Genomic DNA, 25,322 nt, shown 5'->3' with positions numbered 1-25,322 from the left:
CCAGTAGGGTGAGGAGGACTACCAACCCAGTAGGGTGAGGAGGACTACCAACCCAGTAGGGTGTGAGGAGGACTACCAACCCAGTAGGGTGAGGAGGACTACCAACCCAGTAGGGTGAGGAGGACTACCAACCCAGTAGGGTGAGGAGGACTACCAACCCAGTAGGGTGAGGAGGACTACCAACCCAGTAGGGTGAGGAGGACTACCAACCCAGTAGGGTGAGGAGGACTACCAACCCAGTAGGGTGTGAGGAGGACTACCAACCCAGTAGGGTGAGAAGGACTACCAACCCAGTAGGGTGAGGAGCACTACCAACCCAGCAGGGTGAGGAGGAGTGTTAAAGAGAGCAGGTATTGCACAAAACAGCTTAAACTAATCTCTGATCTTTCAAACGGGGCATTTCAGGCTTATTTCAGATGTTTTAAACAGAAAATGTATAATTATAATAATAATAATAATTATTATAATAATAATAATAATAATAATAATAATAATTTAGACCCATTAGTATTGCAGTACCAACCTAAAGCAGGAAACTACCCAGACATCACTGTGCTTAAATCCCACACTGAGTCTTTATAGAACCATCCACCGCAGGCTTCTAAACAAGACGTCCCACAACAGATCGGAACACATTCCCATAGTATTTTATAACCCCACCACAGCCCTCTGGATGGCTGTTAGGCGTGTTGGCAGGAACAATCAGAAGGCAGGAACAATCAGAAGCCCCTCCCCCCTCCAATCAAACAGCATGAACAGTCAGAAGCCCCTCCCCCCTCCAGGCAAACAGCATGAAGAGTCAGAAGCCCCTCCCCCTCCAGGCAAACAGCATGAACAGTCAGGAAGCCCCTCCCCCTCCAGGCAAACAGCATGAACAGTCAGAAGCCCCTCCCCCCTCCAGGCAAACAGCATGAACAGTCAGAAGCCCCTCCCCCCTCCAGGCAAACAGCATGAACAGTCAGAAGCCCCTCCCCCTCCAGGCAAACAGCATGAACAGTCAGAAGCCCCTCCCCCTCCAGGCAAACAGCATGAACAGTCAGAAGCCCCTCCCCTCCAGGCAAACAGCATGAACAGTCAGAAGCCCCTCCCCCCTCCAGGCAAACAGCATGAACAGTCAGAAGCCCCTCCCTCTTGCCGAAACAAAATGCAACTCAGGCAAAACTAAAATAAAATAGTTATTAGATCAACTCACGCTTCAGATCGGGCAATTTCATCCAAAGTTGCAGACGCTGTAAGATATCTACGGACAAACAGTAGGACAATGAAATGAGTACCTGACTTCTTACAGAGGGAGGAAAGAGCAAGTTAGAGACTTTAAAAAGTTTACATAACTAGAACCCTTCTATACACACACACAAATATAACAGACAGTCCAAAAACATGCCACAATACTTTGATTTGTTTGAATTGTGCATATTACTGAACAATAGTAACCCTACGACAATGCATCAGTCTTTGGAAAGTTCCAGAAGTGTCGAATACTGAATTTCTACGGTTTTATTACAGCTGGGTTTCTCTCAAAACTCGGTCCCTGGGGTCCCCTCTGGGTGCACGTTCTGGGTTGTTGCCCTAGCGCCACGTTCTGGGTTGTTGCCCTAGCGCCACGTTCTGGGTTGTTGCCCTAGCGCCACGTTCTGGGTTGTTGCCCTAGCGCCACGTTCTGGGTTGTTGCCCTAGCGCCACGTTCTGGGTTGTTGCCCTAGCGCCACGTTCTGGGTTGTTGCCCTAGCGCCACGTTCTGGGTTGTTGCCCTAGACCCACGTTCTGGGTTGTTGCCCTAGCGCCACGTTCTGGGTTGTTGCCCTAGCGCCACGTTCTGGGTTGTTGCCCTAGCGCCACGTTCTGGGTTGTTGCCCTAGCGCCACGTTCTGGGTTGTTGCCCTAGCGCCACACAGCTGATTCAAATAAACACGACATCAAGCTTTTGATGATTTGAAATCAGCTGTGTCGCGCTGGGGGGACAATAAAGCAACCCAGGTGGTGGGGGGACAATAAAGCAACCCAGGTGGTGGGGGGGCAATAAAGCAACCCAGGTGGTGGGGGGGCAATAAAGCAACCCAGGTGGTGGGGGGGGCAATAAAGCAACCCAGGTGGGGTGGGGGGCAATAAAGCAACCCAGGTGGTGGGGGGGCAATAAAGCAACCCAGGTGGTGGGGGGCAATAAAGCAACCCAGGTGGGGTGGGGGCAATAAAGCAACCCAGGTGGGGCTGGGGGGCAATAAAGCAACCCAGCTGGGGGGGGGCAATAAAGCAACCCAGCTGGGGGGGCAATAAAGCAACCCAGCTGGGGGGGACAATAAAGCAACCCAGGTGGTAAAGCAACCCAGCTGGGGGCAATAAAGCAACCCAGCTGGGGGGGCAATAAAGCAACCCAGCTGGGGGGGCAATAAAGCAACCCAGCTGGGGGGGGGGGGGCAATAAAGCAACCCAGCTGGGGGGGGCAATAAAGCAACCCAGCTGGGGGCAATAAAGCAACCCAGCTGGGGGGACATGAGTTGTGTTAACCCTGAGTTAGAGGGTTAAGGACCCAACACAACACCTTCCTCAAGCTTGGACGTAGTTGGCAGTCACATCTGTGTTTTTTTAGTGATTTAAAAAACTTTTCATAAACATAAAATGGACTAAATGTGTCAAGCATTAGAACCTATTGGATTCGTCCTTCGTTGAACACAAACCATACACACAGTGCCTGAGCATCATTGTTAGTGTAATGTAAACATATAGATGCCTGTCAGTACAGTCACCTGCATGGGAAAGGAGGATGAGGCTTTAGTTCTGCTGTCTACAATGGAAATTAAATACATAGCAAGCATTGCTGTAGTTGTAGTCTGACTAATGCATCTGTAAAAACACTGATACACTGATGATTCTGTCTAGACCCAATTAAGAGATCTCCCACGCAACACACAGACAAACCAAATAAAATACCTGTCTTCTAGGGCCCAGGACCATACCAGTATGGCGACACTCGTTAGTATCGTGGCAAAGAAACAAAAACACGAAGCGGATTTCACTTGTTTAAGGACAAAACCCTAATGTTGGAAATAAAACACGAAGTGGATTTCACTTGTTTAAGGACAAAACCCTAATGTTGGAAATAAAACACGAAGTGGATTTCACTTGTTTAAGGACAAAACCCTAATGTTGGAAATAAAACACGAAGTGGATTTCACTTGTTTAAGGACAAAACCCTAATGTTGGAAATAAAACATTTATTTTCCAATGTATAGAACACAATATTTTACATACAGCAGGTTTTAAAAAGACCAAAAGAGTCGAGTCTGTTTCACGTTTTCATTTTTTGCTATGGATTATTCTCATTATTTTTTGATACTAGCATCACCAGCCATAGCGTCATCCCTACACAGGCACTCTCGTTCATTCTACATCCTCACTCCGAGCCGCGCGACCGACGACTCTCCCGAGCCGCGCGACCGACGTCTCTCCCGAGCCGCGCGACCGGCGAGCGACTCGAGGCGCGACCGCAGCGACTCGAGACGCGCGACCCGGCGACTCCCCGAGCGCGCGATCGCGGCGACTCGAGGCGCGCGACCGACGACTCGACTCCCGAGACGCGCGACCGACGACGACTCCCGAGACGCGCGACCGACGACGACTCCCGAGACGCGCGACCGACGACGACTCCCCCGAGACGCGCGACCGACGACGACTCCCGAGCCGCGACCGGACGACGACCGAGCCGCGCGACCGCGAGCGACCCCGAGGCGCGACCGACGACGACTCCCGAGGCAGCGCGACCGACGACGACTCCCGAGAGCGCGCGACCGACGACTCTCCCGAGCGCGCGACCGACGGCGACTCCCGAGACCGAGCGACTCCCGAGCCGGCGACTCGACGACTCTCCCGAGTCAGCGCGACCGACGAGCGACTCCGCGACCGACGACGACTCCCGAGCCGCGCGACCGACGACGACTCCCGAGACGCGCGACCGACGACGACTCTCCCGAGACGCGCGACCGACGACGACTCTCCCGAGCCGCGCGACCGACGACTCTCCCGAGCCGCGCGACCGACGACTCTCCCGAGTCACATCACTGATCAAGCAAGACAACCGTTTTTTGGGGACCAGCCCACTGTCGTCTCTCCCCCTCGCTGCCCATGGTCGTTTATCAGTCCAGCTCTCTTTCAGTCTCTCTCACATTCCAATCCTCCCCTCTCCTCTCCCACACAATCCTGTGGCAGGTCTGGGCTGTTTGTCTGGTGGAGAAACTCTGCTCTCTGTGTGTGTGTGTGTGTGTGTGTGTGTGTGTGTTATATTTATGCGCTGAAAGGACAGTGTAAGATAGCTGACAAATAAGCACCATGTCTTCATTTAGGCCTTCAGCCACCCCAGACAATTCCATTTTCTGCAGCAACAGTGAATGTGGTAGTTTCACTGCCTTAACACAGAGATGTAGGATATAATGAAATGTATAGTGAAAGAGGGGGAAAACGTCACCACCCCCCATGTATTTCAGTTACCCTCGTTTTAAGCGTGAAAAATCAACCTCCAAACTAACAGAAGGGAGTTATAACCAGGCTTGAAATCTATACTTGGCTATTTGGAAATAGCCACGCAAATGCTTTTTCTCTCTCCAACATCCTCAATAAATTGTTATATTTGTAGCTATTTTAACTAAGAATACATGCAGTCGACTTGTGCAATAGATTAGGAGAAAAAAAAACCCAGACAGAATTCTTTATTCCTACGGTCCACATTATGGAAGTTTATGGTAATTCCCACAGTGTGTTTGTTTGTAACTAGCACAACGGGAGAAAGTGGGAACATGGAAGTCCAGCTGTGTATTTTTTATTTATTTTACCTTTATTTAACTAGGCAAATCAGTTAAAGAACAAATTCTTATTTTCAATGACGGCCTGGGAACAGTGGGGTAACTGCCTTGTTCAGGGGCAGAATGACAGATTTGTACCTTGTCAGCTCGGGGATTTGAACTTGCAACCTTTCGGTTACTAGTCCAACGCTCTTACCACTAGGCTACCCTGCCGCCCCTACGCTCTTACCACTAGGCTACCCTGCCGCCCCTACGCTCTAACCACTAGGCTACCCTGCCGCCCCTACGCTCTAACCACTAGGCTACCCTGCCGCCCCTACGCTCTAACCACTAGGCTACCCTGCCGCCCCTACGCTCTAACCACTAGGCTACCCTGCCGCCCTACGCTCTAACCACTAGGCTACCCTGCCGCCCCTACGCTCTAACCACTAGGCTACCCTGCCGCCCTACGCTCTAACCACTAGGCTACCCTGCCGCCCCTACGCTCTAACCACTAGGCTACCCTGCCGCCCCTACGCTCTAACCACTAGGCTACCCTGCCGCCCCTACGCTCTAACCACTAGGCTACCCTGCCGCCCCTACGCTCTAACCACTAGGCTACCCTGCCGCCTCTACGCTCTAACCACTAGGCTACCCTGCCGCCCCCCTGCTGTATTGACAGGGGTCGCGGTTTATATTGAAAGTCAGTGGGGTTTTTGGTTGCTTCAATAGAGAGAGTGATCACATTCGGCAGAAAACAGCTTCATTTGTGACACTATTTGGCTGGCAGTCACACAAGTAAATGAGATTACAATGAAAAAGCAAGTTTTATATATTAGTTTAGCTAATATTATGCATGGACATCATATTTTTTAAATGTTTATCATAGAAACAATGTCATCCTAATCTGGCATTTTTAACAAAAGTAGTCTGGCTACACTGAAAAACAGTAGCTCCACATCAGTCTGTCTGCTGATAGAATGATGGAGAACAGTAGCTCCACATCAGTCTGTCTGCTGATAGAATGATGGAGAACAGTAGCTCCACATCAGAGTGCTGTCTGCTGGTAGAATGATGGAGAACAGTAGCTCCACATCAGAGTGCTGTCTGCTGATAGAATGATGGAGAACAGTAGCTCCACATCAGTCTGTCTGCTGGTAGAATGATGGAGAACAGTAGCTCCACATCAGAGTGCTGTCTGCTGATAGAATGATGGAGAACAGTAGCTCCACATCAGAGTGCTGTCTGCTGATAGAATGATGGAGAACAGTAGCTCCACATCAGAGTGCTGTCTGCTGATAGAATGATGGAGAACAGTAGCTCCACATCAGAGTGCTGTCTGCTGATAGAATGATGGAGAACAGTAGCTCCACATCAGTCTGTCTGCTGATAGAATGATGGAGAACAGTAGCTCCACATCAGAGTGCTGTCTGCTGATAGAATTGATGGAGAACAGTAGCTCCACATCAATCTGTCTGCTGATAGAATGATGGAGAACAGTAGCTCCACATCAGAGTGCTGTCTGCTGATAGAATGATGGAGAACAGTAGCTCCACATCAGTCTGTCTGCTGATAGAATGATGGAGAACAGTAGCTCCACATCAGAGTGCTGTCTGCTGATAGAATGATGGAGAACAGTAGCTCCACATCAGAGTGCTGTCTGCTGATAGAATGATGGAGAACAGTAGCTCCACATCAGTCTGTCTGCTGATAGAATGATGGAGAACAGTAGCTCCACATCAGAGTGCTGTCTGCTGATAGAATGATGGAGAACAGTAGCTCCACATCAGAGTGTTCTCTGCTGATAGAATGATGGAGAACAGTAGCTCCACATCAGAGTGTTCTCTGCTGATAGAATGATGGAGAACAGTAGCTCCACATCAGAGTGCTGTCTGCTGATAGAATGATGGAGAACAGTAGCTCCACATCAGAGTGATGTCTGCTGGTAGAATGATGGAGAACAGTAGCTCCACATCAGAGTGCTGTCTGCTGATAGAATGATTTAAACAGTAGCTCCAAACATCAGAGTGCTGTCTGCTGATAGAATGACGGAGAACAGTAGCTCCAATCAGTCTGTCTGCTGATAGAATGATGGAGCAAGTAAGCTCCACATCAGAGTGCTGTCTGCTGCTGAATGATGGAGAACAGTGCTGGGCATCAGAGTGCTGTCTGCTGATAGAATTGATGGAGAACAGTAGCTCCACATCAATCTGTCTGCTGATAGAATGATGGAGAACAGAAGCTCCACATCAGTGCTGTCTGCTGATAGAATGATGGAGAACAGTAGCTCCACATCAGTCTGTCTCTGATAGAATGATGGAGAACAGTAGCTCCACATCAGAGTGCTGTCTGCTGGTAGAATGATGGAGCAGTAGGCTCCACATCAGAGTGCTGTCTGCTGATAGAATGATGGAGAACAGTAGCTCCACATCAGTGCTGTCTGCTTAGAATGATGGAGAACAGTAGCTCCACATCAGAGTGCTGTCTGCTGATAGAATGATGGACAATGTAGCTCCACATCAGTGATGTCTGCTGGTAGAATGATGGAAACTCACCACAAATGAGTGCTGTCTGCTGATAGAATGATGGAGACAGTATTTCCTGTTTTTCAGAGTGCTGTCTGCTGATAGAATGCGGAGAACAGTAGCTCCACATCAGTCTGTCTGCTGATATTTGGGTTGTTTTTTGCCCCAATGATGGAGAACAGTAGCTCCACAGTGCTGTCTCAGATGGTTTTGTCTGCTGTCTGCTGATAATATGGAGAACAGTAGCTCCACATCAGAGTGCTGTCTGCTGATAGAATGATGGAGAACAGTAGCTCCACATCAGTCTGTCTGCTGATAGAATGATGGAGAACAGTAGCTCCACATCAAACTGCTGATAGAACTATCAGAGATATTAAGTTCCACATGTCTGTCTGAGGAATAGAATGATGGAAACAGTAGGTGACATCCTGGAGTGTTGTCTGCTGAAATGACAGCACAGGGACACAGGAAGTGATAGAATGATGGAGAACAGAGCTCACATCAGTCTGTCTGCTGATCCAAAATGGAGAACAGTAGCTGGATCTCAGAGTGCTGTCTGCTGATAGAATGATGGAGAACAGTAGCCCCAGTCTCAGACAGCAGTCTTTGATAGAATGATGCAGAACAGTAGCTCCACATCAAGTGAACCAACTGTCTGCTGATAGAATGATGGAGAACAGTAGCTCCACATCAGAGTGAAGAGTCTGCTGAAGAGACATGATGGAGAGACAGAAAGACTCCACATCAGAGAGACTGATAGAAGACAGGAGAACAGAAAGACATCAGAGTGAGAGAAAGAGACAGAAGGACAGATAGAATGATGGAGAACAGAGAGGCTCCACATCAGAGTGCTGTCTGCTGATAGAATGATGGAGAACAAAACAAACTTCTGACATGTAGAATAAAATAATCACGTCAGCTCTACTGATAGAATTGTGAACATTTCTATCTGCAAAATGATGAAACAATAGCTCCCAACTGAACAGTGGAAAATCAGTATGTCTGCTGATAGAATGATGAACAGACTCCCAATGCTGATAGGATAACAGTAGCTCCACATCAGAGTGCTGATAGAATTGGAGAAAACTCAGACTGTATTAGAATGATGGAAACAGTAGCTTATATGAAAACAGATGTGTTCTCTGCTGATAGAATGATGGAGAACAGTAGCTCCACATCAGAGTGTTCTCTGCTGATAGAATGTATCATGGGAATGTGAGTTTTTTTGGTGAATTCTCATCCAAGTGGACAAGTGCATACTGCAAGCACAAAATTATCTGATGCCAGAAATTACAATAAGCATTTTTAGCCCACGTTTACAAAAACACAGCAAGATATTTCTATGAGGGTGAAAAAATAAAATTTCTCATTCCACTAGCAACTTAAACATAGGTTTCTCAGTTGGTTCTGAATTTTAAAACAGGTGACTGGGCATCAGTGTTAACTTGCTCGTGTCACAGTGCCAGGCTGGCTGTTATTTGCTACAAGCTGCCACCATCCATGCTTTCGTTTGACTCAGATCTCCCTTTCACCTTGTCCCCTTTTCATAGCCTGTTGACCCCTTTCTCAGAGCATTTCAGGTAGGCCCGTTGCCCTAGCGACTCCAGACTCCACACAGACAGTGTTTTCACATGCTGCTCCAGAGCCACTGCTGTTCTTCCTTCAGACAAGCGTGCTTCAAAACGTTGTTCATTTGCACAATGTTTCTCGTTCACATTCACTTGTAAATATCCAAACTCACCACAAATGACATTCGGTAACTCCTACCTATATATGTAGATGGGATTTCCTGTTTTTTGCAATTTGTTTATTTTAGTTTAGTTAATTAATAAATTTATCTGCAGCCTTCAACTAAATTTGACCATTATTCGTTTTAAATTTTGTTTTTGCATTCTTTAATTAAACACCCAGTGGGCATTTGTTGTTTTTGGCGGGAGACGGACTAAGACAGTAATACCTTCAAGACAGGACGAGAGAAGGATGTTATGAACAGAGGAGAGAGACCAAACCTAGTGATAAAACTATCAGAGATATTAAGTTGTTGGTTCAGAGGAAGTGAGAATGAGAATGCAAGGTGACATCCTGGATGTTAACAGGAAATACAGCACAGGACACAGGAAGTGATAGAAGAGAGAGACAGAGAGTCATTGCCAGTTAGCCACCCATCCAAAAGGGGAAAAAGAGATGGATCTAGAGAGAGCTCCCTCAGAGAGTACTACAAGCCATTTCCCAGAGACAGCAGACAGAGAGTTTCCCCAACAGAGAGAGACAGAGAGACAGAAGGGACTAGAGAGGGTTAGTCGAGGATAGACAGCAACTCTTTGGAGAACAGACAGTGGCACGTTAAAGCATGACAGAGAGAGAGAGAGAGAGACAGAGAGAGACAGAAGGACAGAGAGAGAAGAGACAAAGACAGAGAGACAGAGAGAGAGAGAGAGAGAGAGAGAGAGACAGAGAGACAGAAAGACAGAGAGAGAGAGAAGAGACAGAGAGAAAGAGAGGCAGTACAGAGTGGAATGAGACAGAAATATATTATGTAGAACAAAACAAACTTCTGACATGTAGAATAAAATAAGACGTCAGAGACAGACATTTCTATCTGCAAAAAGGTGAAACAAGATCAGAACTGAGACAGTGAGAAAACAGAGACGACTCCCAATGCACCGGGATAACTAGGAGACCCTGCATCTTTCTGCCAAGTTAAAACTGAAACTTGCTGATATAAAACAGATGGTATCAGGAATGTGAGTTTTTCACACAATTACTTTGAAAAACTACAAAAGGACAAGTGTTATAGGAGCAAGACCACAATGATACAGAGAGGGTACGACTGCAGAACTAAATAGCCCACGGCAGGTGTCAAATAAAACTAAATGTAATAAGACACAATAACTGAAATATTTAAATTAAATAAAACTAAATGTAATAGACACAATAACTGAAATATTTAAGATTAAATAAAACTAAATGTAACAGACACAATAGGCTGAAATATTTAATTCAAATAAAACTAAATGTTCTGACACAATGTCTGTTACCTTTAAATTAAATAAAACTAAATTTAAGACACATTTAGTTTGGTTTTCTTTTAAAACTCATTGATATAACTTAATTACTTGAATTCCATTTTGGACATGTTTTACCATCATGAGCTTTCATTATTTGTTTCTCTAGATTAAAACATTCAATCCCATAATGCATTTAAAGTTGTTAGTTTTCAAAGGCCAATATTCTAATAGTTAATTAAAAATGATTATAAACTACAATGACCATACTAAATTGTCTGGTCAAATTTTTTTTTTTTTTTTTTAAAAAAGCACTGAAATGTTCTGTAGCACTAACTTTCCAGATTGGACCAAGACAGAGAGCCAGGCCAGAGAGACAGTAGAAATCAGGCATTCAGTATGCAAGACACTTAGGTTTTGTCGTGCTAAGATATATCTGGCAGAGAGTGGTCCTCTGTTAGCATGAGCAGCTAGAGCAACGCAGAGAGACAAAGGTCGTGGGTTCAATTCCACCTATGAACTCACTGTACAGAGTTCTTTGAGAGAACAGAAGACAGAGAAGAGACAGAGAGATCAGAGATATCTGAGGAGGAGAAGAATCAATCTATTAACTAAGGCTACTTCAGAAACTTCAATCACTGAGCTGACTGAGACTATCAACATCAAAAAATAAATAACAGAGAGACATTTTGACAGAGTAATATATGGTGTCAGACTAAACATCAATTCTTCTAAATTCTGTTTTCAAAATGAAAACATTCTTCACTCAAATCTAAAAGAGCTAGAGATATGCTAGAATAGAGAGCATGAGAGGAACAGAAGACAACCATTTTCCAGAGAGAGACAGATTAACAGAAACTAACCATGATCTAAATCTGACTGATGTAGTTCAGTCATAAAATCACACCTTAATTACTTTGAAAAACTACTAAAATAGTGACCAGCAGCACTACAGAGATGAGATGACTTGAACTAAATAATATAAAGTCAAATAAAACTAAATGTAATAAGACACAATAACTGAAATATTTAAATTAAATAAAACTAAATGTAATAAGACACAATAACTGAAATATTTAAATTAAATAAAACTAAATGTAATAAGACACATTAACATCTGAACCATTTAAATCAAATAAAACTAAATTTAAGACCAATAACTGTATTTACCATTAACATAAAACTAAATATAAGACACAATAACTGAAATATTTAAAGTGGATGACTGTTAGTAAGTGATTACCATAATAACAGTCACTACCATCATGGGACTTTCATTATTTGATTCTGTGTTAAAACATTCAATCCACATAACATTTAAAGTTGTTATTTTTTTAAAATAATTAATATAAAACCATGATTATAATAACATCTACTAATAAATAGTGTAACTGAACATTAAAAAACATCTGAACCATGTGACCACTAACATCTTCCAGATTGGACCAGAACATCTAGCCAGGCCAGTGACCAGTAGAAATCAGGCATTCAGTATGCAAGACTAACATGTTAGGTTTTGTCTGCTAACCATATGTATGTGAGATGGTAACATCTGTTGCATGAGCATGACGCAATAACATCTGCTAAAAGGTCATGGTATGTGACCATGAACTCATCTACTGTAGGTCTCTTTGGATAAAACCATCAGCTAATTTAAATATTTATATCTGAGGAGGAGGAAGAGAATCAATCTATTAACTAAGGCTATCTCAGAAACTTCAATCACTGACGCTGACTGATTACACTATCAACATCAAAAATAAATAAAAACTATTTTGACTTGGTAATATGTGTCATTGACTAAACATCAATTCTTCTAAATTCTGTTTTCAAAATGAAAACATTCTTCACTCAAATCTAAAAGATGCTAGGATGATATGCTAGAATATTACTGCATGATCGGGAACTAGAAGCACAACCATTTTTCCCGCTACACTCGCATTAACATCTGCTAACCATGTGTATGTGACCATTAACATCTACTAACCATGTGTATGTGACCATTAACATCTGCTAACCATGTGACCAATAACATCTACTAACCATGTGTATGTGACCATTAACATCTACTAACCATGTGACCAATAACATCTGCTAACCATGTGTATGTGACCATTAACGTCTACTAACCATGTGTATGTGACCATTAACGTCTGCTAACCATGTGACCATTAACGTCTGCTAACCATGTGACCATTAACGTCTACTAACCATGTGTATGTGACCATTAACGTCTACTAACCATGTGTATGTGACCATTAACGTCTACTAACCATGTGTATGTGACCATTAACGTCTACTAACCATGTGTATGTGACCATTAACGTCTACTAACCATGTGTATGTGACCATTAACGTCTACTAACCATGTGTATGTGACCATTAACGTCTACTAACCATGTGTATGTGACCATTAACATCTGCTAACCATGTGTATGTGACCAATAACATTTTGAATCATGCTACTTATATAAAACGCAACGGGGCCGTTTGAACGTTGAATCATGCTACTTATATAAACGCAACGGGGCCGTTTGAACGTTGAATCATGCTACTTATATAAAATGCAACGGGGCCGTTTGAACGTTGAATCATGCTACTTATATAAAACGCAACGGGGCCGTTTGAACGTTGAATCATGCTACTTATATAAAACGCTAACGGGGCCGTTTGAACGTTGAATCATGCTACTTATATAAAACGCTAACGGGCCTTTTGAACGTTGAATCATGCTACTTATATAAAACGCAACGGGGCCTTTTGAACGTTGAATCATGCTACTTATATAAAACGCAACGGGGCCTTTTGAACGTTGAATCATGCTACTTATATAAAACGCAACGGGGCCGTTTGAACGTTGAATCATGCTACTTATATAAAACGCAACGGGGCCGTTTGAACGTTGAATCATGCTACTTATATAAAACGCAACGGGGCCGTTTGAACGTTGAAATTACAGAGAGTTACGGCACGAGTCATCACAAACGGCAAAAGGAATATTTGAGTAGGGTCAGAGGTCGAAGTAGACGGACGTGATTGTAAAAGCCTACGGATCACATCTGCCTCGATGTTCACTTCAGTGTACTAACAGCTGTGGACCCACACTCGCAGGGCCACCCCGCACTCGCAGGGCCACCCCGCACTCGCAGGGCCACCCCGCACTCGCAGGGCCACCCCGCACTCGCAGGGCCACCCCGCACCGCACTCGCAGGGCCACCCCGCACGCTCGCAGGGCCACCCCGCACTCGCAGGGCCACCCCGCACTCGCAGGGCCACCCCGCACCGCACTCGCAGGGCCACCCCGCACCGCACTCGCAGGGCCACCCCGCACCGCACTCGCAGGGCCACCCCGCACCGCACTCGCAGGGCCACCCCGCACCGCACTCGCAGGGCCACCCCGCACCGCACTCGCAGGGCCACCCCGCACCGCACTCGCAGGGCCACCCCGCACCGCACTCGCAGGGCAACCCCGCACCGCACTCGCAGGGCCACCCGCACCGCACTCGCAGGGCCACCCCGCACTCGCAGGGCCACCCACAGGGCCACCCACAGGGCCACTCACACTCCGCACTCACAGGGCCACTCACACTCCGCACTCACAGGGCCACTCACACTCCGCACTCACAGGGCCACTCACAGGGCCACTCACAGGGCCACTCACAGGGCCACTCACAGGGCCACTCACAGGGCCACTCACAGGGCCACTCACAGGGCCACTCACAGGGCCACTCACAGGGCCACTCACAGGGCCACTCACAGGGCCACTCACAGGGCCACTCCGCACTCACAGGGCCACTCCGCACTCACAGGGCCACTCCGCACTCACAGGGCCACTCCGCACTCACAGGGCCACTCCGCACTCACAGGGCCACTCCGCACTCACAGGGCCACTCCGCACTCACAGGGCCACTCCGCACTCACAGGGCCACTCCGCACTCACAGGGCCACTCCGCACTCACAGGGCCACTCCGCACTCACAGGGCCACTCCGCACTCACAGGGCCACTCCAGTCTACACTAAAAGCCCTGACCAGGCCAGAAGGATAGAAGGGAACAGCAGAGAGCGTCTAGAACAATCTATTTCCTGACGTTACTGCAAGCGATAACTTGATGTTATTTTAACAACCTAAGAAGAAGAATATTACAGATACATTTTTTAAATTTAAGTCTCAATTTTTTAAAGGATCTTCTACTTACGCATTAGAGATCTGGACGTCCTGCCACCCCTTGGTGAGGTTCTGTTTGAGCTCGTTGAGGGGGCTCAGCCCCAGCTTCCTCTTAAGCTCAGCAGAATGCTTCTCTTTGGCCAGGAGCACCTGTCTCAGGGTGCTGATCTCCTCTTCCACCTGACAGCAACACACCAGAGCGGTCAACCACTGGCTGGGCCAAACCTAGTTATGAACATTACCCTTGTCTGAAACAAAAAGTTCCACTCAAATGTTCGTGGGACCGATTATTAGTAAATCAAACTCAGTCAAAAAAAGGGTTGTGATCAAATTAGAGCACAGGGACAACAGACAGAACACGAGGCCTATATTGATTCCAGCTGACAGACACCGGCAGACAGAACCATACCTTGACTAGCTCAGAGCGGATCTCCTCAGCCTCCTCCTCTGTGAGCCCCGGGGGTAACGTGTTGATGGAGGATACCCCCACGGCTCCGCCCTCCACGGGGACATCAGTCAGAGGGTCTGCTCCTCCTGCAGGGCCCAGGCCCTTGTTGGGAGAGTTCAGGTTGATGTCTGGGTCAAGAGAGAGAGTGGGGGCAGGGGGGCATGCTGAGTTGAGAGAGAGAGAGAGAGAGAGAGAGAGAGTAGAAGGCCTTGAATTGATGTGTTAGTGTCATCTACAGTAATAATAATAAACTTTATTGGTACAGCGCTTTTCAATACAAGTAACAAAAGTGCTTCACATCAAATAAAAGTGCTAACAAAAACAGGTAAACAAAAGGATAGCTAATTAAAAACAGACATGAAAAGCATCTTCATAAAAAATCAATTTAAAAAGTGTCTCTTCAGCAACGATCAGCACTGATCTCCTCTGGCAGACCACTCCTAAGTCCAGGGGTCCTAATGCCCAGTCTCCCTTCGCCGTCAACCTAAAGACCTTGGAATGGTCAACAGTGCCCTGCCAGAGAATCTCTGGCTGCATCCTGGCTCGTAGGGAGATTTGTGGACAAATGAACAAAGGTTATTTACAATCTGAGTTCTAGCACGTCGGGCTGCCAAATAGAACCACCTCAGATTTTATATCATTGAGCTGAATTTTTTTTTAATTAGATTTTTTTTTTAAACATTTTAAATACAAAATTGTCAGACATTTAACATTTGGGGTCAGCAACGCACTGGTGAAGGGTCACTGCGCTAGCTTGGTCACTGGGTCTTGGTCAATAGAGCTGTGTCTCATCTGCATAGCAGCGAAACTGAAAGCTGCGAATGATGTCACCAAGGGGGAGGGATATACATGGGGGAGGGGGATATACATGGGGAGGAGAGGAGGATATACATGGGGGGGGGGATATACATGGGGGATGGGGGGGGATATACATGGGGAGGAGAGGAGGATATACATGGGGGGATATACATGGGGAGGAGAGGAGGATATACATGGGGGATATACATGGGGAGGGGATATACATGGGGAGGAGGATATACATGGGGAGGAGGATATACATGGGGAGGGGGGATATACATGGGGGAGGGGGATATACATGGGGAGGGGATGATATACATGGGGGAGGGGGATGATATACATGGGGAGGGGATATACATGGGGGGGGATATACATGGGGGAGGGGGATATACATGGGGGGGGGGGATATACATGGGGGAGGGATATACATGGGGGGAGGGGGATATACATGGGGGGAGGATATACATGGGGGAGGATATACATGGGGGAGGATATACATGGGGGGAGGATATACATGGGGAGGAGGATATACATGGGGAGGAGGATATACATGGGGAGGAGGATATACATGGGGGGAGGATATACATGGGGGGGATATACATGGGGGGGGGATATACATGGGGAGGGGAGGAGGATATACATGGGGAGGAGGATATACATGGGGAGGTGGGGGGAGGATATACATGGGGGGAGGGATATACATGGGGGGAGGGATATACATGGGGAGGAGGATATACATGGGGAGGGGGATATACATGGGGAGGGGATATACATGGGGGGGAGGGGGGGATATACATGGGGGAGGAGGATATACATGGGGGGGATATACATGGGGGAGGGGGATATACATGGGGGGGGATATACATGGGGGGGGGATATACATGGGGGGGGAGGGATATACATGGGGGAGGGATATACATGGGGGGGGGGATATACATGGGGAGGGGGATATACATGGGGAGGGATATACATGGGGAGGGGATATACATGGGGAGGAGGATATACATGGGGAGGGGATATACATGGGGAGGGGGATATACATGGGGAGGGGATATACATGGGGAGGAGGATATACATGGGGAGGAGGATATACATGGGGAGGAGGATATACATGGGGGGGATATACATGGGGAGGAGGATATACATGGGGGGAGGGGGGATATACATGGGGAGGGGGGATATACATGGGGGGGGATATACAGGGATATACATGGGGGGGGGGATATACATGGGGGGAGGGATATACATGGGGAGGGGATATACATGGGGGGGGAGGATATACATGGGGGGGATATACATGGGGGGATGGGGGGGGATATACATGGGGGGAGGATATACATGGGGGGGATATACATGGGGATGGGGGATATACATGGGGAGGGGATGGGGGGGGATATACATGGGGGGGGGGATATACATGGGGAGGAGGATATACATGGGGATGGGGGGATATACATGGGGAGGGGGATATACATGGGGAGGGGGATATACATGGGGAGGGGATATACATGGGGAGGGGATATACATGGGGGGAGGGGGGATATACATGGGGGGGGGATATACATGGGGAGGGGGGATATACATGGGGGGATGGGGGGGGGATATACATGGGGAGGGGAGGATATACATGGGGAGGAGGATATACATGGGGAGGGATATACATGGGGAGGGGAGGATATACATGGGGGAGGATATACATGGGGGGAGGATATACATGGGGGGGATATACATGGGGGGGATATACATGGGGGGGGATATACATGGGGAGGAGGATATACATGGGGGGAGGATATACATGGGGGGGAGGATATACATGGGGGGGAGGATATACATGGGGAGGAGGATATACATGGGGAGGTGGGGGGGATATACATGGGGGGGGGGATATACATGGGGAGGAGGATATACATGGGGGGGGATATACATGGGGGGGGGATATACATGGGGAGGAGGATATACATGGGGGGAGGAGGATATACATGGGGGGAGGATATACATGGGGAGGAGGATATACATGGGGAGGAGGATATACATGGGGAGGAGGATATACATGGGGGGGGGATATACATGGGGATGGGGGGGATATACATGGGGGGGGGATATACATGGGGAGGGGGATATACATGGGGGGATATACATGGGGGAGGATATACATGGGGGGGGATATACATGGGGGGGGATATACATGGGGGGGATATACATGGGGGGGAGGGATATACATGGGGGGAGGATATACATGGGGAGGAGGATATACATGGGGGGGGAGGATATACATGGGGGGAGGATATACATGGGGGAGGGATATACATGGGGGGGGATATACATGGGGAGGGGATATACATGGGGAGGGGGATATACATGGGGGGAGGATATACATGGGGAGGGGGGATATACATGGGGAGGGGGGATATACATGGGGGAGGGATATACATGGGGGGAGGGATATACATGGGGGGGGGGGATATACATGGGGGGGGGATATACATGGGGGGGGATATACATGGGGGGGAGGGATATACATGGGGGGAGGGATATACATGGGGAGGGGGATATACATGGGGAGGAGGATATACATGGGGAGGGGGATATACATGGGGGAGGATATACATGGGGAGGAGGGTATACATGGGGATATACATGGGGGGGGGGTATACATGGGGGGGAGGGAGGTATACATGGGGAGGAGGATATACATGGGGAGGAGGATATACATGGGGGGAGGATATACATGGGGGGAGGATATACATGGGGAGGGGGATATACATGGGGAGGGGGGATATACATGGGGAGGGGATATACATGGGGAGGAGGATATACATGGGGGGAGGATATACATGGGGGGAGGATATACATGGGGGGGATATACATGGGGAGGGGGGGGATATACATGGGGAGGAGGATATACATGGGGAGGAGGATATACATGGGGAGGAGGATATACATGGGGGGAGGATATACATGGGGGGAGGATATACATGGGGGGGATATACATGGAGGGGATATACATGGGGAGGAGGGATATACATGGGGGGATATACATGGGGGGGGGAGGATATACATGGGGGGAGGATATACATGGGGGGGAGGATATACATGGGGGGAGGGGGGATATACATGGGGAGGGGGATATACATGGGGGGAGGGGATATACATGGGGAGGGGGATATACATGGGGAGGAGGATATACATGGGGGGAGGATATACATGGGGGAGGGATATACATGGGGGGGGGGGATATACATGGGGGGGATATACATGGGGGGGGATATACATGGGGGGAGGATATACATGGGGAGGGGGATCAACAAGGATGGGGATGGGGGGATCATACACAGAACTGGGATAACATGGGGAGGGGGAGCATATACATGGGAAGGAGGATATACATGGGGAGGAATATACATGGGAGGAGGATATACATGGGGAGGGGGATATACATGGGGAGGGGGATATACATGGGGGAGGATATACATGGGGGAGGATATACATGGGGGGATATACAAATGGGGGGATATACATGGGGAGGAGGGTTTTACATGCCTTAAGAACAAATTCTTATTTTATACAGTGGGGGAGGGGACGACAGATTTATACATGGGGCTCGGGGATTCAAATACATGGGGGAGGATATACATGGGGGGAGGATATACATGGGGAGGAGGATATACATGGGGAGGGGATATACATGGGGATAATTATTTAGTCAGGAGGGGGATATACATGGGGATAAAATGACATGGGGAGGAGGATATACATGGGGGGAGGGACTATTTACATGGGGGGAGGAATGTTATGGGGGGGGGATATTTACAATAGGGGAGGGGGAGGATATACATGGGGACAGATATGTTGGGGAGAGGACTATTACATAGACAGAATGTTATGGGGGGAGCCAACAGGGGGGATATACATGGGGGATATACATAGGAGGAACAGGGATATACATGGGGGGGGGTTATACATGGGGGGGATATACATAGACAGAATGGAGGCCAACATGGGGGGATATACATGGGAGGGGATATACATGGGGGGAGGATATACATGGGGGAGGATATACATGGGGGGGATGTTAGGATATACATGGGGAGGGGGGTATATACATAGACAGAATGGAGGGGGGAACTATACATGGGGAGGGGATGTTACATGGGCCAACAGGGAACTATTTCAATAGACAGAATGTTGGCCCAGGGGACACAATAGTGATGTTAGGTGCCAACAGGGGACTATTTACAAAGACAGAATTCTCACTGAGAAACATTTACAAAAAGATATGACCTGAACCAGTCGGAACTATTTACAATAGCCTCCCACCCACCTCTCCAGCCAGTCAACAAGGATGCTATGATCCCGAGTATCAAACACAGAACTGAGATCCAAATGAACTAGGATAGAGCATTCACCGTCAGCGAACAGAAGGTCATTACGGATTTTCAATAAAGTCGTTTTCGTGCTGTGAAGAGGTCAGAAGCCCGACTGGAGGTTTCCAAATAAGTTGTTCATACTCAAATGGCTTGAAAACAACTTTTTCCAAAATCTTAGATATTTTTTAAAATTTTACCTTTATTTTACTAGGCAAAGTCAGTTAAGAACAAATTCTTATTTTCAATGGCGTCCTAGGAACAGTGGGTAAACTGCCTGTTCAGGGGCAGAACGACAGATTTGTACCTTGTCAGCTCGGGGATTCAAACTTGCATCCTTTCGGTTACTAGTCCAACGCTCTAACCACTAGGCTACCCTGCTGCCCCTTACATAGATAGATAGAGAAAGGTCTATAATTATTTAGTCAGGAGTGGTCTAGATCGGGCTTTATAAAATGAGAGGTTGGAACAGAGACAGAATGTTAGGGCCAACAGGGAACTATTTACAATAGACAGAATGTTAGAGCCAACAGGGAACTATTTACAATAGACAGAATGTTAGAGCCAACAGGGAACTACTTACAATAGACAGAATGTTAGGGCCAACAGGGAACTATTTAAAATAGACAGAATGTTAGGGCCAACAGGGAACTACTTACAATAGACAGAATGTTAGAGCCAACAGGGAACTACTTACAATAGACAGAATGTTAGGGCCAACAGGGAACTATTTACAATAGACAGAATGTTAGGGCCAACAGGGAACTATTTACAATAGACAGAATGTTAGGGCCAACAGGGAACTATTTACAATAGACAGAATGTTAGGGCCAACAGGGAACTATTTACAATAGACAGAATGTTAGGGCCAACAGTAGTCAAGTAGGGACCACGCCCAAGGGGCAGGAGAAGGTCTTCATGTGAGGAAACATATCAAGGAGGGACTCGAAAGGATATTTGCTCCAATGTGCAAAAAGGAAGCCGCAAACTGTCACAAAGTAGTTGCCTCAAGTGCCTCCTGACCAGAAATGCTGGTAATGGAGCCAACTACTGTCAATTTTGGGATCTAATATTTTCGATATTTCCTGTAAAGAATCGTAAAAACTATTGGCAGAGATGATGGGGGATGCGAACATGTCACTGTCATTTAGTCGAAGTTATCTTTTTAAAAAAATTAAAGAGAGAGTGTGGTCATTTAAAATAAAAAAAATAAAAAATCAGGTATAGGCAGACAATGTATTATGGATATTCTAAAGTCATCTTGACATAGGTCATTAAAAACCATTCACCAAGTCATCTGTGTGAAGACAAGACTACAGAATCAGTGGGATGGAAAAACCCATTTACTAACAGACAGATTTATTTGAATTAGGAGGCGGGGAAGAAAGCATTAAAAAACAGAGACATCAATAGTTTCCAAATTCTCCATATTCAGACACACAGGACAAGATTAAGAGTATGGTCACATGCACTAAATACAACAGGTGTAGACTTCAGTGAAATGCTCATCTTAAATCATTAAAGAGCAGCAGGAAAATAACAATAGCGTGGCTATATACAGGGTATTACGGTACAGAGTCAATGTGGAGGCTATATACAGGGTATTACGGTACAGAGTCAATGTGGAGGCTATATACAGGGTATTACGGTACAGAGTCAATGTGGAGGCTATATACAGGGTGTTACAGTACAGAGTCAATGTGGAGGCTATATACAGGGTATTACGGTACAGAGTCAATGTGGAGGCTATATACAGGGTATTACGGTACAGAGTCAATGTGGAGGCTATATACAGGGTATTACGGTACAGAGTCAATGTGGAGGCTATATACAGGGTGTTACGGTACAGAGTCAATGTGGAGGCTATATACAGGGTATTACGGTACAGAGTCAATGTGGAGGCTATATACAGGGTATTCAACCCCTCCCATCAGAGTCAATGTGGAGACTATATACATGGTATTACGGTAACAGAGTCAATGTGGAGGCTATATACAGGGTGTTACGGTACAGAGTCAATGTGGAGGCTATATACAGGGTGAAATTACGAAACTCTTCAGAGTCAATGTGGAGGCTATATACAGGGTATTAACGGTACAGAGTCAATGTGGAGGCTATATACAGGGTATTACGGTACAGAGTCAATGTGGAGGCTATATACAGGGTGTTACGGTACAGAGTCAATGTGGAGGCTATATACAGGGTATTACGGTACAGAGTCAATGTGGAGGCTATATACAGGGTATTACGGTACAGAGTCAATGTGGAGGCTATATACAGGGTGTTACGGTACAGAGTCAATGTGGAGGCTATATACAGGGTAGTATTACTAAATGTTACAGAGTCAATGTGGAGACTATATACAGGGTATTACGGTACAGAGTCAATGTGGAGACTATATACAGGGTATTACGGTACAGAGTCAATGTGGAGGCTATATACAGGGTGTTACGGTACAGAGTCAATGTGGAGGCTATATACAGGGTATTACGGTACAGAGTCAAGCTCCATTCAACCTCTCCCATCTATCTCTCAACACCCTCCAGTCCCTTCATCTCCATTCAACCCCTCCAATCTATCTCTCAACACCATCCAGTCCCACCCTTCAGCTCCATTCAACCCCTCCCATCTATCTCCTAACACCCTCCATATTGGATGGTCAGTCAAACAGTTTGCAATGTTGCTAGATATAATCCTGGAGCCCCTGTGTCAGGGTGAAGCCTGTCTCTTTTAAAAATGTGCCACAGCAAATTGTTTTTAAAAAAGTGTCATAAAAGCAGACATTAACTAAATGTTCCTAGCTCCAACAGTGCAGTTTCTTAAATTCGTTTAGCTCCAACAGTGCAGTAGTATCTAACTAAATGTCCTAGCTCCAAAGTCTTCAATATCAAGGATGCTGGTGTTCCTAGCTCCAACAGTGCAGTAATATCTAACTAAATGTTTAATCAACAGTGTAGTGTATCTAACTAAATGGTCAACAGTGCAGTAATACATATTCAGCAGATGTTATGTTCCTGGTCACAGTGCACATATTCAGCAAATGTTCCTAGCTCCAACAGTGCAGTAGTAGGGAAATGCTGGTGTTCCTAGCTCCAACAGTGCAGTAGTATCTAACTAAATGCTGGTGTTCCTAGCTCCAACAGTGCAGTAGTATCTAACTAAATGCTGGTGTTCCTAGCTCCAACAGTGTAGTAGTATCTAACTAAATGCTGGTGTTCCTAGCTCCAACAGTGTAGTAGTATCTAACTAAATGTTCCTAGCTCCAACAGTGTAGTAATATCTAACTAAATGTTCCTAGCTCCAACAGTGTAGTAGTATCTAACTAAATGTTCCTGGCTCCAACAGTGCAGTAGTATCTAACTAAATGTTCCTAGCTCCAACAGTGCAGTAGTATCTAACTAAATGTTCCTAGCTCCAACAGTGCAGTAGTATCTAACTAAATGTTCCTAGCTCCAACAGTGCAGTAGTATCTAACTAAATGCTGGTGTTCCTAGCTCCAACAGTGCAGTAGTATCTAACTAAATGCTGGTGTTCCTAGCTCCAACAGTGTAGTAGTATCTAACTAAATGCTGGTGTTCCTAGCTCCAACAGTGCAGTAGTATCTAACTAAATGTTCCTAGCTCCAACAGTGCAGTAATATCTAACTAAATGTTCCTAGCTCCAACAGTGCAGTAGTATCTAACTAAATGTTCCTAGCTCCAACAGTGCAGTAGTATCTAACTAAATGTTCCTAGCTCCAACAGTGTAGTAGTATCTAACTAAATGTTCCTAGTAGCTCCAGAAACAGTCGATGTCACAGTAATACACTAATGTTCTCAAAGTTGGCCAGAACCACTGGTGTTCCTAGCTCCAACAGTGTAGTAGTATCTAACTAAATGTTCCTAGCTCCAACAGTGTAGTGGCCAGAACCAAGTATCTAACTAAATGTTCCAGCTCCAACAGTGTAGTAGTATCGATGTAACTAAATGTTCCTAGCTCCAACAGTGTAGTAGTATCTAACTAAATGTTCCTAGCTCCAACAGTGTAGTAGTATCTAACTAAATGTTGGCCAGAACCACGAGGGGAGTCGATGTCACAGTAGTTGGCCAGAACCACGAAGTCGCTCCAACAGTGCAGTAATACCTAACTAAATGCTGGTGTTCCTAGCTCCAACAGTGTAGTAGTATCTAACTAAATGTTCCTAGCTCCAACAGTGTAGTAATACCTAACTAAATGCTGGTGTTCCTAGCTCCAACAGTGCAGTAGTATCTAACTAAATGTTCCTAGCTCCAACAGTGCAGTAATATCTAACTAAATGTTCCTAGCTCCAACAGTGCAGTAGTATCTAACTAAATGTTCCTAGCTCCAACAGTGCAGTAATATCTAACTAAATGTTCCTAGCTCCAACAGTGCAGTAGTATCTAACTAAATGTTCCTAGTAGTTGGCCAGAACCACGAGGGAGTCGATGTCACAGTAGTTGGCCAGAACCACGAGGGAGTCGATGTCACAGTAGTTGGCCAGAACCACGAGGGAGTCGATGTCACAGTAGTTGGCCAGAACCACGAGGGTGTCGATGTCACAGTAGTTGGCCAGAACCACGAGGGAGTCGATGTCACAGTAGTTGGCCAGAACCACGAGGGGGTGTCACAGTAGTTGGCCAGAACCACGAGGGAGTCGATGTCACATGGCCAGAACCACGAGGGAGTCGATGTCACAGTAGTGTCGATGTCACAGTAGTTGGCCAGAACCACGAGGGAGTCGATGTCACAGTAGTTGGCCAGAACCACGAGGGAGTCGATGTCACAGTAGTTGGCCAGAACCACGAGGGAGTCGATGTCTCGGACACTGGCTCTCGAGTGACAGTGGACCTTGGGTTCGTTCACAGACCGTAGGGAGGCAAAACACAAATCCGTAGCCTAATAAACTGCATGGTTTCCCCCGCGTCGTAGTGGGAGGACCAAACACACACCATATCATTGCGTGACTCCAAAAAGAAGAATATTGTTCTGTTACCAAGACAACGTTGAGTGTTCCCGAGTGGCCTAGTTATAGTTTCAGACTAACGAGTACGGTGATTCAGGAATGAGATGTCTGTAGTCTAGACATTTGAGACCAAGCCCACTTTTTATTTATTTTATTTAACTAGGCAAATCAGTGAAGAACAAATACTTATTTACAAATGACAACCCACTGTTCCCTGGTAGGCTAACTGCCTTGTTCAGTGGAAGAATGACAGATTTTTACCTTGTCAGCTCGGGGGATATG

General features: G+C 46.5%; 1 protein-coding gene across 6 annotated transcripts in view; it reads right to left on the bottom strand.

Annotated features, from left to right (window-relative positions):
• Positions 1–25,322, bottom strand: part of LOC115123223 (tumor protein D54-like) — a 43,992-nt gene that overhangs the window by 13,536 nt on the left and 5,134 nt on the right. For 3 of the 6 annotated variants that reach the window (XM_065005138.1, XM_065005139.1, XM_065005142.1), the window contains exons 2-4: positions 14,877–15,079; positions 14,499–14,647; positions 1,193–1,240 (exon numbers count right to left, since the gene is read on the bottom strand). In XM_065005138.1, the coding sequence (XP_064861210.1) occupies positions 1,193–1,240; positions 14,499–14,647; positions 14,877–15,079 (400 nt within the window). The remainder of the gene's footprint in view (positions 1–1,192; positions 1,241–14,498; positions 14,648–14,876; positions 15,080–25,322) is intronic. The other 3 variants (XM_065005140.1, XM_065005141.1, XM_065005143.1) reach the window with 1 other exon arrangement.

The sequence above is a fragment of the Oncorhynchus nerka genome, linkage group LG20 (genome assembly GCF_034236695.1).
Source record: "Oncorhynchus nerka isolate Pitt River linkage group LG20, Oner_Uvic_2.0, whole genome shotgun sequence".
NCBI lineage: Eukaryota > Metazoa > Chordata > Actinopteri > Salmoniformes > Salmonidae > Oncorhynchus > Oncorhynchus nerka.
This window is presented reverse-complemented; position numbering and strand designations above follow the sequence as displayed.